Consider the following 13,364-nt stretch of genomic DNA (forward strand, 5'->3'; position numbering starts at 1 on the left):
AAGATATATATAGGTGTTATTAAATTAAAAAAACACTTTATTTTTTTTGATGAAAATTTTTACTTAAATTTAATAAAAAATAGAGAACTTTCAGAAATTATTTAATTAAACACAAAAATTTAATAAAATAAAAAGCTCTTTAAACCCATGTAAAATTTTTAAATCTAGGAATATAATATCCCTTTAGGATATGCTCTATCAAATTGTCAAGGAATATGCTTGGATTTAGGATGCAGCGATACTATGAGACTAATACCTTCTGAGCAATGGAAATCTTAATTTAATAAATCTTAAAATAAAGGAAAATTTGTTGGTACTTCAGCTTGTTTTATATCTCATAACCACCCAGAAAAAATAGCAAAAATAGAAGACGTTTTAGAGAAGAAATATGATAACTTAAAAACTTTTTAAAGCAGCCTAAAGAAACTTTAAGATTTCACTCAAATTCTAGTATAGATTGAGAACTCCTTTACGAATATGAAGCAAGTTAGCTCCCTTAATTTTCAAGATTAACAATTTCAAAACTTTTGTTCAAAATAGGCTCAAAAAATATCTTCTTTTTATAAATAGTTGGAAGCTAACTATTTTTAAGAGTAGCTAAGAAATTTTTTAATTTAGTATTAAGAAAATAGCATTTGCTACAAACAATTATTATCAAATATTAATTAGCTTATTGAGGAATTTAATTATATAGAAAAAAATATATACAGTCCTATCATGTCTTACTTATATAAAGGTTTTCAAATAAGAAATGCAGGAACCACAAGCCAGAATGTCTTTGAGTTTATAATAAAATTTAGTAATTAGGTAACCTCATTATTGGCTGAAATTCTTAGAAAAATAATTTAAAATCATGCAAGCAGACTTGAAAATTAAACAAATTTTTCTTTAGACTCTTTCTAATACTTCTAAATTGTAGTTAGAATATTTAAAAAGTATTTTATTAACTTTTTGCAACCAAAAGATAAGCAGAATCTAATAGATCAGCTTATTAAATTTTCTAAATATTTTCTGACCATATTTGACATTTAAAATGCCCTCATTTGCTACAAATATTCTCTTGAAATAAATCCAGAAATAAGTGATATTTATTTACAATTAGTAAAAATATTTAAAAAATAAGAAGATTTAGATTCTGTTTAAAAAGTTTACTGCTTAGGATTGTACTACTTTCCTTAAAAAACTTCCTTTCTTTCAGGTTTACTAGAAAGCTGTAGTACTTAAGAGCAAAATTAAATTAACTTGATAAAAGATTACCAGTTTTAACTATCATAGAAACCAAGTGGTAATGAATTTCAACTTTTAGCCATGCTTTTTAAATAAATAAATAATAAAGCTTCTTTACTATTCTAGCAGTTTTGTGATTCAGATAATCCATAATAAATACTCGAAAATCTAAGAACAAAACTTTTAGCAAAAAACATAAATTCCAAAAACTTAAATCCTATTAAAAAATTTATAATAGCATACGAATCTAAACCAAACCCATAATTATAAACTACTGAATGTAAAACTCCAAACCTCCCTGATAATAACTAAAATCTTACCCTATATGAGTAATATTGCGATCTACTACCTTTAGAAACTCACCAAATTACTACTACATAGCTTTTAGCAAAAAAAAATAATAATTTCAGCATATCTAATTCACTTAATAAATATGATTCTATTGAAAATACTCAAAAAAAAATTTTTGAATAAAAAGTTTCAAATTATTAGAATGAGGATAATGATGAAATTTTGAAAATATAAAAAAATTTACATGAGTAGCAGAAAACTCAAAAAATATAGCAAAAAAGAAAAATTATTAAAAAGGTTCCTGCTAAAAAGATAGAGATTATAGAAATTTATTCTGATAATGAAGATACATATGAAGAAGAAAAGTAAAGTTTATAAAGCAATCAATCATTAGGTAGCAATTCTTTCCAAAAAGAATGTGATTCTGTTTAAAATATTAAGCAAAATATATTAAAAATAATAAACCACCCAGAAATTACCAGAAGTGTTTAAGATATTTTTAAAAATAAAATTCTTCACAACTTTGACCAAAGCACTAAAGAAAATTCTAACATGATTAGAGTATAACAATATCTTATTAATAATTTGTCTTGAAGAAACTATAAAAATTTAATCATTTTGTTATAGTAAAAAATATATAATTTTTGTAGTCCATTTTTTTAATTTTTACATTATTAATTTTAAATAATCACTAAATTTATTTATTTAAATCATTCAAAAAAAATTCTATTAATTTATTATTTTTTCACTTTTATAAATTTTTGAAAAAAAAAATTTTGAAAAATGTTACATTATACTATTTTCAATTTATTAGAAAGTTATTGATAATAATATTTTTAAAATATAAAATAATAAATAGGAAATGTGTGTTAAAATTATTTAAAAATTTAAATGTAAAATATTTAGATTACCAGTACGAAAAATGTTTCATAATTTATTTTTTTGAAAAAAAATGACATTATATAAGAATATATGGTATATATTATTTCTAATTTTACATTTTGCGAATTTAAAACTTTCTAAAAACTTAAAAATAAATCTGTTTTAAGCTTATTTAGCTTTGTTTATTATGTTATTAAGATATTACATTTCGCCTATTGTAAATTAAATAGGCATTTCACTCTAAATAAAATTTAATTTTGTTATATATTATTAATTTTTTTAATACAAATAAAGTTTTCTTCTTTGTAATGATATAGTTATTTATAAATTAATTAAATACAAATATGGAGATATATCTTTTCAAGACACTTTATTCATTTACTTAATTAATTTTATATATTAATATTTTTAAAAATATAAATTCAATCTTAATTATGATATCTGGATTAATCGTCTGTTGTATAATTAGTTTCACTCTCATCTTTTTTCTAAAATTTAATTAAGTAAGCAGGGTAAATTCTGTGGAAATCGAAAACTGCTACTCTCACTTCTTCTCCTTCTTCCATCTAGGCACAGTCATAAAACTAATTATCAGATTCATCTTTTGGTAATCTCTTTAAGTTTGCAAACTATTCATTGGAGAAATCCTATTTTAGAACTTTACCTTTAACAACAAAGCAAGCTAAGCATTACTCATATCCATTAATATTATTAATATTATTGAAATACCAAGGCCTATTTTCCAGCAAAATTCTGTTTGTATTTTTCATAGAATTGTAATGGATTCTAGGATCAAAACCTATTTTTATTTATTATTTATTAATATTTATAAAAAAAAATAATATTTAAAATAAATAAAAGTGGTTGTTACCTATACTATTGCATTAGAATATATTTTGTAGAATTGAATTATCGCTATGGCTATAAAACATTGGTTCTTAATATTCAGATACCACTTTACATTTATTGTGTAACTAAATCACTTATTCTTAAAATTTTTAATAAAGAGAAATATTTTATATGAATTGAATCTCTAATATTTTCAATTATTTTTTTCTAAATATTTTTTCAAATGAATCAATAGTTTTTATGTGATTCTAATCACTTTTGATTAAGGGAAGTAGCTTAGGAATTTTTTCGTCAACGTAATTATAGTCCCATAATTCTTTGAAGTATTTTAAGTTTATAAATAGCTTACTATTAATTTAGTTTTATGATTCTTTGATATCTTCTTGGTTATATCCTCTTATGATGTAAACAAAATTTAACTTTTCATCTTATTAGATATCTTTTTCATTGTACTCAACATATTGTTATTTATTTCTTTAGTAGACAATCTTTCTTTTTTTAACATTAACTCTCACGAGCTCGCTTTAATAGCAATCGTTATCGTCACTATATATATAAAAACTTTCAATTTTTTAATCTTTAGCTTTTTAAATAGCCTTCTTAATATCTTCAATATCTTATTTTTCACTAATTTTTTATTGATAAAATATTTTTATTTTGTTAGTTAATTGTTAAAAGTATAAGCGATAAAACATTAAAACAAAATCAAATAAATAAAAAGCTGATTATGAAAGATGGATTCTTTTTTATTAATAAGGTTAAAAATATTTTGTTTAATTAAAGAAAATAAAAAATAAGTTTACAAATCAGCTTTATCTAAGTAGCTTGTTAATGTGTAACGAGTGTTATTTTTGATAATAGTTTATATAGAGTTATCTTCAGTTGGTATACAAATTTAAATTTTTTCTAGTTTAACTCCTTATTCAACTTTTTTAGGGAGAAAAGCATAAAATCTTTCTTGATTTCTGTGTTTACCAATTGTAAAACTATCAAGTAATAGGTGAAACTCATGAGGGACAAGTTCTTAATTTATAAAATATTATTTTTTAATTGAACTAAAAAGACTATCTCCTACTTTAAGCTTATTCATAAGAATTTGATTATTCCCATCCTTATTCTAAAGACTATTTTATATTTTTGAGAATTATGATTCTTCACAAAATAAGAAAATATTTTTTTGTTTTTATCCTATGTTTTGATCACCACCATATAAATCATAGAGTATTTCTTTCAGGCTTTAAATATATAGAATATCTAAATCCTCTTCTTTAGGAATGATTATTCCGATTTTGAAATTCTATTCATTTTCTTTCAAGAATTTCTTCAATAGATTTCTAATGTTTGACTTGTTTTCTTTTAAAACAGATATGCAAATATGCTTTATAGGGAAGTTTGTGTTCAAATGGCTAACAGAAAAATATTAAAACTTTCTCTTTTAGTTTTTCCTTTTTTTAGGGTTTGAATTTTATAAATCTTCACCATCATCATCATCTTCGTTATCTGGGTAATCAAGAAGTAGCTTAGATGTTCCTGCATTAATTTAATTAATTTCTTAAATGACAAATTTGCCACATTAAGTTTAGTTCACTATTTCTGGAGAAAAATTATCAATGTAATTACCACTAATCTTCATATTAATCATCAGGGAATCAATATTAACATTTTGAATATCAGCACATAATAAGCAAACCTATAATTTAGAGTTTGTAGTTGAAAATGCCAGTTGCTGCTTTATATGAAAGGAGTTAACATCTAAATCTTTTACAGTATGACCTAATTCATTGAGTCTTTTAGGATCTGTAATAATTTCAACGCTATATTTCTATTATACTTAATGTAGAAAACTTATTTCTTTTTATAAGATTTAAAATTAGTTCTATGTGCAGGAAACTACAGATTCTTAAATCTTTGAATTTATTTCTTTCAAGCATGTAGTCAACTTTTCCTCAACTTCCTAATTAAAAATAAATTTAATAAAAATCAAAACAAAAAAACTATAAAAATTATAGAAAAGTAAATAAAAAATTAAACTTAAAAAGGCTTCAATAAAAAATATTTTAATTTGAAAAAAAATTAATTCTTCAGCAATTACTTTTTTCTAGAATTCTTTGATTTTGTAATAGATGGTACTATATTAGAGGCTATTTTAATTGACGACCTCAAAGTCAGGGAATTCATTTTAAAATTCAGTTTAGAAGTACTTTATAAAAATACTTTTGTTTAATTAATTTATGCAAAAGTCTTATTAAATATGGAAGGTTTTCTAGATATTCATTTTGATGTAGTCTTGACATGCTTATTTTGTCTTTTCTATTTGTTGTAAGGTACCTGTTAAATAGATGTTTTTACCAAATTTTTGTATAGGAAAGCAAAATTTATTCTTTTCAGATTCAATAGAACTATTGAAATCATCTATCTTATTTAATAACTCAACTGAAATTTCTGGCTATAATTTATCTCTTTTAAGGTTCGAAATATATTCTAACTATTCTATAACCTATTAAATATTATTATTTATTTTCAACAAATGAATTAGTAAAAATTTTTGTTTATAAATTATTTGTTAATTTACATTGTTAACATCATTCTCTGACTCTGGATTTCTTATATACATAAAAATAGTTACTTCATCAAATTTATTATTTATAGTCATAGTGTTTATTTCTTTTATTTTTTCAACTATGTTGTTTATTCTTTTTTTGGCTTCTTTTTCTAGGAATTAATCGTTATATTATGTAGAAAATATATTTCCTTATATGCTTGATATTTTTTCTTCACACCACTTTTAAATATTTTAAATGTCTCTCTAATCACCATCTAATCTGTACCTGATTTATGTATCATTTTAATTTTCTTTCTCTCCTCTTAATCCTTTTGAATCTTTACTTTCTTTTAACATATCTTCAAACTACTTCTCAAAACATCTTTTAAAAATTTCAATCTTAGTCTTTATAAACTCAGAATTATACTTAGTATCATTATACATGCTCTATTTATTAATATTACTATTAATATTGGTTAAGTCTGAAAAATCTAAATAGAGTGGTTAAGATTCATAGTTTTTTAAATGTTCAAAGCATGACTCAAGCTTTTGCTAATTAAGACCAAATAAGATCAGCTTACTTTCTTTGGAATATTTTTCAAAGTTTCTGTATAAGCTTGACTCGCATTCTGAATCTGATTCGCTGAATGAAACGCTAAGCTTCGAAGAGTTTTTATCATACTGCATTTTTTGTGCTATCAAGTTGTACTATTTAATTATGAATTAAATAAATGGTGAATTAAAGAATTGAATTTGAGCATCTTTAGAACTATAGAAATTTGAGCCTTCATTAAATATTTCAATCATAGAAATCTCAATAGAAACAATGCTGTCTCTCTCTGTTATAATTTCTTAGCAAAGACTTTAGAATCGAGACTGATCCATTTTTTTATTTTTTATATCTATACTATATTCTTTGAGTTCATATTCTATTTCTTCGTTCGCTTTTTTTTCCTTTAAATATTTGTTTTCAAAATGTTGCATGCAGTACTATTTCTCTCCTCTAAAATCAATTGTTTTCGCTTAATCCTTGTTATTTCTTTCTAAAATAACTGGATAATTTTCTTCTTCTCCATATTGTGCCAGAATTTCCTCAACCTCTTTCTCTGTAAAGTCAGCTAAAAAATTGATCCTCTTCATAGATTACTTAAACTTAACTTGGTCCTTGATCTTTTCTATTACTTTTTCTAAGTAAGAGTAATTAGAAAGCTTTACTACATAAGATAAGGGTCTGGATACATTTGTATACTTGTTGAGAATCTAATTATTTGATTCTCTAGATTTAATACCAAAATTTTAGATAGTAGACTATTATACTAGAACATCCTTTTACTTTGAACTATCTAAATTATCAAGGTAATATTCTTATTAATTCAAAAAACTATTTTAGGAGCTGACTTCATTATCAGTCTTTTGTATCTAGTTATCTGATATATCCATTTTTGCCTACTTTATATGATAATTTAATTTATTTATCTACATTTAATAATAAGACTAATAACAAATTAGTTTTTTAATTAATACACAAACTTTATCAGTCTCTTTTTTAAGTAAAAAAAATAAAATAATATAAGATATGTTTATACTAATTAATTTCTAATTAGAATATTAATGACATATATTTTTTTTTTTAAATACTTACTCAGAGTACTAAATCTAACTACTTAAATTTGCATTTAATATTTTTAAAACTTAATAAAGAATTTATTATAAGAACTCATTTTTTATAGAATCATTAACTAGCAAGATAGATCTCTTTGCATTGACAAATTTACTTTTGTTTAAGAAAAAAAAAGTTAATTAATAAATATGCAATTTCAATTATAAAAAAAACAATTATTTTTTTTATTTGGTTCATTAGTTTTTATTTTTAAAGGACTATTTAATTTTTAATTCACGAAATTGTAACAAATAATTGTAATATTCACACATTGTTTCTAAATGGTTTTGAAAATACTTTTATTATAAAGGTTAATCAAAAAAATTTAAAATATTTAAAAACAAAAAAACCAAAATAAAATAAAAAACTATTGTCCACCATAATCCTTTGATTATAAGGTTCTAGAACAATTTATAAAGTTTTCATAGCTAAATAAAAGATAAAAGTCAGTTTAATGACAGATTTGAAAATTAAAATCTCACAAAATAACTTGAAAACTTACAAATGCTATTTTTAGAATTATTATTTAAGGTTATAAAAATGTTAATTTTAAAACAAATTTATTTTTGTTAAATTTAAAACATGAAACTTATTTAGTTAATATAAAAATATATTAACTATTGTTTAGATAATAATTTTTAAAAGCAATTAGAATTTAAACATGAACAATATAAAATAGAGCTTGTTGATAATTATTCATATTGGAAATCTAAATAAAAATTGAACTCTAATGAGTTAATTAGAACAATTAAAATCATATCTTTAAATTAATTTAATAAATGAGAGAGCAATTTTAAAAAAAATTTATTTAGCAAAAAATCTTAAAATTTAAAGCAACAAGAACCTGTGAAACCTTTAAGTTATATGTAATTTATTTGTTATAGTACTTAACTTAATTAAGAAAATATTTAACATATTTAAGTTTATTATTACAAAATTTATAAAAAAATCATTTTTGGAATGGTTTAAAAATAAACCAATTTAACATTTTTCAAAAGAATTTTTCAAGTTATTTTTATACAAAATGAAATATTATCTGAAATATTTAACTGCTATTTAAAAATATAACCATTAATTATTTTTTTTATTTAAGAGTTGATTCCTTAATTATGACTATTCAAATAACTTAATCTGATTAAAATATAATTTAACTATATTAACTTGATCTTCACCTTACCTCACACAAATAATAAAATCGATAAACATCTAATCTCGCACATATAATATAATTTTTTAAAAATTTAAATTTCTATTATTAACAGGTATTGCATATGATTGAATAAATAAATTTTTTATTACAATTAATAAATGTTATTTAGTAATCTTCAATGATAAAAAAGAACCTCCTTTTTAAATTGTTTATTTTGATCTTGATTTTAAATGTGAAGAAATAACTTACTAAGGAGTTATTCTATAGGCAACACATGAGTCTCTTACTGAATAAATATTTAAAAATTAATTTTGATGTTTTAATAATAAATTTGATAAATAATTTACAAGAAATTTAATTGTTTTGATTGCATTGGGAAAATAATATAAATAAGTTAATATTATAATTTAAATCAAAATAAAAAATAACATCTCATCCCAAATAAAAATTATTAACAATATTTGGGGAAAAAAAAATAAAATTTGATTAATTGATTAAGAAAATAATAAACAAATTTTTTAAGAATTTACTTTTTTTTTCTATAATAATTATCTCCAATAATTAAAGAAAGCAAATATTAGATGTTTTTATAAAATTATTTCTTTTATTAAAAAAGAATTTAGATAAATAAAAAATGTTTACCATGTTTTAAATTGATGGATGATGATGAAATTTGTTCAGATTACTGTAATTCTAGTAAACTAAATTACTTTCTTTTTAGGAATACAAGAGAGAAGAAGATTATAATTTAGACTTATGTTTACTAAAAAAGTAAAAAATTAAATTAAATAATAAGCTAATCTTTTTCAAAATCAAAAGCAAAACAAATAAAACAAAATTAACAACTTAGTCATATGTTTAACAAAATAGACATTTTCGGTAGCTAAATTTTACTTAGATTTAAGGGAGAGCCAGTTTATCATACTAGAAGTGGTTCATTTATTACACTTTTAATCATAAGCTTTATTGGTTTTCGTTTGTATTCCATTATCGAAGATGTATTTCTCAGAGCAAGTCCACAAGTAATTTATAGCGAAAGGTAAGTTGATAACCCTGCTCCATTTTAAATATCAAGCTCTACATTTCCTTTAGCTTTTGGAATGGAAGACCCAAATTTTAGTTATTATATTGATGAAGGTATTTATACTATTTAAGCTTCATTTTACTAAAAGACACTTATGTTCAATGAGACTACGTAATAGAATGATGCTGTTTGGAATATAACTCAAATTTAAGTATAACGCTGCACTTTAGATAATTTTAAGAATCCAGACAATATAAATTATTATACAAGCTTAAAATATTAAAACATGTATTGTCTTCCACCAAATATTGAATTAACTTTGTAAGGTGATTTCTAATCTCCTATATATTCTTATCTTGAATTGTTGGTTATAAAATGCAAATAGAATTGTAAGTCATAAGAGTAGCTAGACCACTATTTACTAAATTCTAATTTTGCTATGCAACTATCAGATTCTTTTGTAAATCCTTAAATTAAATATAATCCTTTTAAGATGTATTCAAGAGATATATACTGGGCTACAACCACTTAAATGCCAAAAGCTGTTACATTGTATCTAAGAAATAATTACGTGCAAAGTGATTTCGGATGGTTTTTGCCTGATTTAACTACACAACATTTTCCTGCTTACAGCTATAATGATGTTTCTGTAATCTCAATTTTAGTCACCAATCAAACATTTTATTTTTTGTTTTAAATTAGTCAATTTTTTTATCATAAAAAAATTATTTATTTATTTTTTATTTGTTTGTTTGTTTCTTTTTGCTAAAAGCTTGGATGATTCTAATAAAACCATAAATTTCAAAGTATTAATAATTTTACTATTATTATTAATAAACTAGGTCTTTCCAGACAACTTTTAAAATTACTTTCTAAGTGTAGTATTTAGATTTGAAAAATAAAAAGAAGGCTTTTATAGTAGAACATATAAAAATTTTAATAACATAATATCAGAAATTGGAGGATTTACACAAAGTCTCCTGGCTGTTGGCTATCTCATTTGTACAAGAATTTCTTAACTGCAACTAAATTAAACTCTTATCAACTAGGCTTTCAGCTATGAAGACTCAAAAAATGAGGACGAGGAAAATAAAGATAGTGAAAAAAAGCACATTAATCTTTCATAAAAACTCTAATCTCCGAACTAATCTTAACAGATCGATAGTTTGCAAAATTAATTACAAGAATAAGTATAATCATAGAATCATCGATTTAAATTTAATTAAATAATGAAAAAAAACACTTAATATTTGAGTTAAAATTAAAAAACAAATTTTTATGATCCTAACAGTCCTGTTTATTCACCATAAAATAAGGGAAATTAAATTAACAATGATTAAAATCTCTCTTAAAAAACTCTACATTTCTAGCAGATAAAGTAGAATAAAGAAAAATAAATTTTTGATAGCAAATAATTTATATCAAATTATAGAAACGATCTTAAATAAAGCAAACAATATAGCAAACAAAAAACAAATCAGCTTGATTAAAAAAAGATACTAAATTTACTTATTCAAGATGTCTAAAACAGTGATGAAATAACTCAAGGAGTTAAGGATTAGGAAGTTTTAGACTAAAATAACCATCTTAAAATTCAAAAATATAAGCTTAAAATAAAATAGATTGAGGAGAAACTTAAAGAAAATAGATTTAACGAACTTATGAAGAAAGAAACAAAATGTATGAAGATGAACATTTGGGAGTACTTTAAATCAATAATTTATCCTTTTGGAGAGCTGAAAAAAAAGAAATAAATTATATAATACAGTATTGATAAACTATATTACAATTTGGATATTTTTAATATTTTGAAAAAGCTTGTAGAAGTTGAAAAATTGAAAAGACTACTATTAGATCAAGAATAATTAAAACTATTTGATTATTTGCCAAAGCCAACTATTCACTCAGATTTAGTTTTAAATAAAAATTAAAGCCAAGTTTCAATTAAAAAAAGCTATGAAGTGGATGTACTTTATCAAGACCACAGAACAGAAATGTAAAGGGCAAAAGACGCCTTTTAGGCCTATAAAAAAATAGTTAACAAGTAAAATCATACAATTCTAGATCAAAAAATTATTGATTTGCTTGATCCTAATTTGGTATCTATCTTTTAAGCAGAGGGTAATAATGTCTGGTAAAATAACTACATTGAAGAATCTAATATTGAAGATATTTCACTTTAATCTAAAATCAATACATTTAATTAATAATCTCCAATAATCAAGCTAGAATAAATACAAGGATAAACTGAAGCCTAATATCCAACAAAATAGGATGATATTATTAAAAAGTAAGAATCTATCAATCCTTTACTTGTCAATGAATCTTAGAGTTTTTTGCTAAATAAAAAGTAATTAGAGTTATAGTTAGAGAAACCTAAATTCTAAGTAAAAAATATATATGAATAAATGAATAAATTTAACGAACAAAAGAATTTAGAAGATGAAACTAAAGATTTAACACAAAGTATTTACAGTGAGATAGCCCCTAATCAATTATACTAAATGCCTATTGATTTTTAAAGCAACTAAAACGATTTAAAAATAAGAAAGTGAATAAATAAAATTAAATATAATATTTGAAAATGTAAGAAATTTGATATTATTATGGAAAAAAAGCATTTAAAGATTAATAATAAATACAAATTATGGTTCATCAATTTTTTAGGTTTAAAAAAGCTTTTCACTTTTGATCTGATTTTCCTAATAATAAAAAAAAATCAAATAATCTTTGGTTTTAACTGAAATTAGAAAAACATAATTAATAGCAGATAAATTTTTAAAAAATTTTATTTATTTTTTTTTGGTAAACAAATTAAAAATAGTCATCTATTTTAATTCATTTTTATAGTCTTCCAAATCACTTTTACATTTTAATTTATTTAAAAACAAATAGAATTTTTTTATTATTGAAACATGTGCATGTAATAATTAAATAAATAACTTAAAGACAACAATATTATTACTTTATTTCTCAAAATTAAAAAATACTCAAATTGAAATTTTAAATTTTAAATCCTTCATAATAACTTTGTACAAGTTTAAATAATAACAATTTTTTTAGATTTAAATTAATATTGATCAAGCTACTTAATTTAGATATAGACATGCTTAAAAAATTCAAATATTTTATTTTTAAAAGTAAATTATGTTTTGATTTCACTAAAATTTAAGTTTTTTTAAAAAATAAAACTTCTTAATAAAAATAATGAAATAATATTATATCTTCAAAATAGTATTTTAATAATTATTTAGAAATGTTAAAATTATCATGAGAGTATATACTATTTCACAAATTAAGCTAAAATTTAATTATTATTTTTGCTTTTTCAATATATTTTTCTGGATTTTGATTTTTGTCAAATGTTCTTGATTCTAGATTTAACGATGTAAGAATAGAACAAACTGAATTAGTAAGTAAGTTAAATATATTAAAATTATTACAAAATATATATATAAATAAATAAAAAGATAAATTCAATATTTTATAGGATTTAAATTATATATTATTCTCATTCTTTTTTAATAATACTAATTAATATTAGTTTTTGATTTATCCTCTTTCATAAATGATCATTTAATTTTATATATATTTTTTAAATTACTAATTATAAAAGCTCTCTAATTTTCTAATTTTGTGGTTTTCTTTAGCAGACACTTCAATATATTTCTCTTAGTTAATTATAAAAGAGTCATAGGAGTTGTATATATATCTACCTTCTTTTTAAAGTAACATTTAT

The 13,364-nt window shown here is 21.7% G+C and overlaps 3 protein-coding genes across 3 annotated transcripts; 1 reads left to right on the plus strand and 2 right to left on the minus strand. All coding sequences in view use genetic code 6, as the record gives it.

Moving 5' to 3' along the window:
• Positions 1–1,039: 1,039 nt before the first annotated feature.
• TTHERM_000695629 (hypothetical protein) lies at positions 1,040–1,606 on the minus strand (the record flags this gene model as incomplete). The annotated part of the gene is made up of 1 exon (XM_012800473.1): positions 1,040–1,606. The coding sequence occupies one exon, from the start codon at positions 1,604–1,606 to the stop codon at positions 1,040–1,042; it is 567 nt and encodes a 188-aa protein (XP_012655927.1).
• A 1,022-nt stretch (positions 1,607–2,628) lies between these two features.
• TTHERM_00695630 (hypothetical protein) lies at positions 2,629–7,369 on the minus strand. The gene is made up of 5 exons (XM_001025574.3): positions 5,822–7,369; positions 5,342–5,746; positions 4,053–5,203; positions 3,272–3,876; positions 2,629–3,199 (listed from the first exon to the last, which is right to left on the minus strand). The coding sequence occupies exons 1-5, from the start codon at positions 7,271–7,273 to the stop codon at positions 2,823–2,825; spliced, it is 3,990 nt and encodes a 1,329-aa protein (XP_001025574.2). The 5' UTR covers positions 7,274–7,369; the 3' UTR covers positions 2,629–2,822.
• A 2,086-nt stretch (positions 7,370–9,455) lies between these two features.
• On the plus strand, positions 9,456–12,180 carry TTHERM_00695620 (transmembrane protein, putative; the record flags this gene model as incomplete). Its single annotated transcript, XM_001025573.2, has 2 exons — positions 9,456–10,274; positions 10,468–12,180. 2 exons carry the CDS (start codon positions 9,456–9,458, stop codon positions 12,178–12,180), a joined length of 2,532 nt encoding a protein of 843 aa, XP_001025573.2.
• Positions 12,181–13,364: the final 1,184 nt, after the last annotated feature.

This window comes from Tetrahymena thermophila, assembly GCF_000189635.1.
Source record: "Tetrahymena thermophila SB210 genomic scaffold scf_8254187, whole genome shotgun sequence".
Lineage (NCBI taxonomy): Eukaryota > Ciliophora > Oligohymenophorea > Hymenostomatida > Tetrahymenidae > Tetrahymena > Tetrahymena thermophila.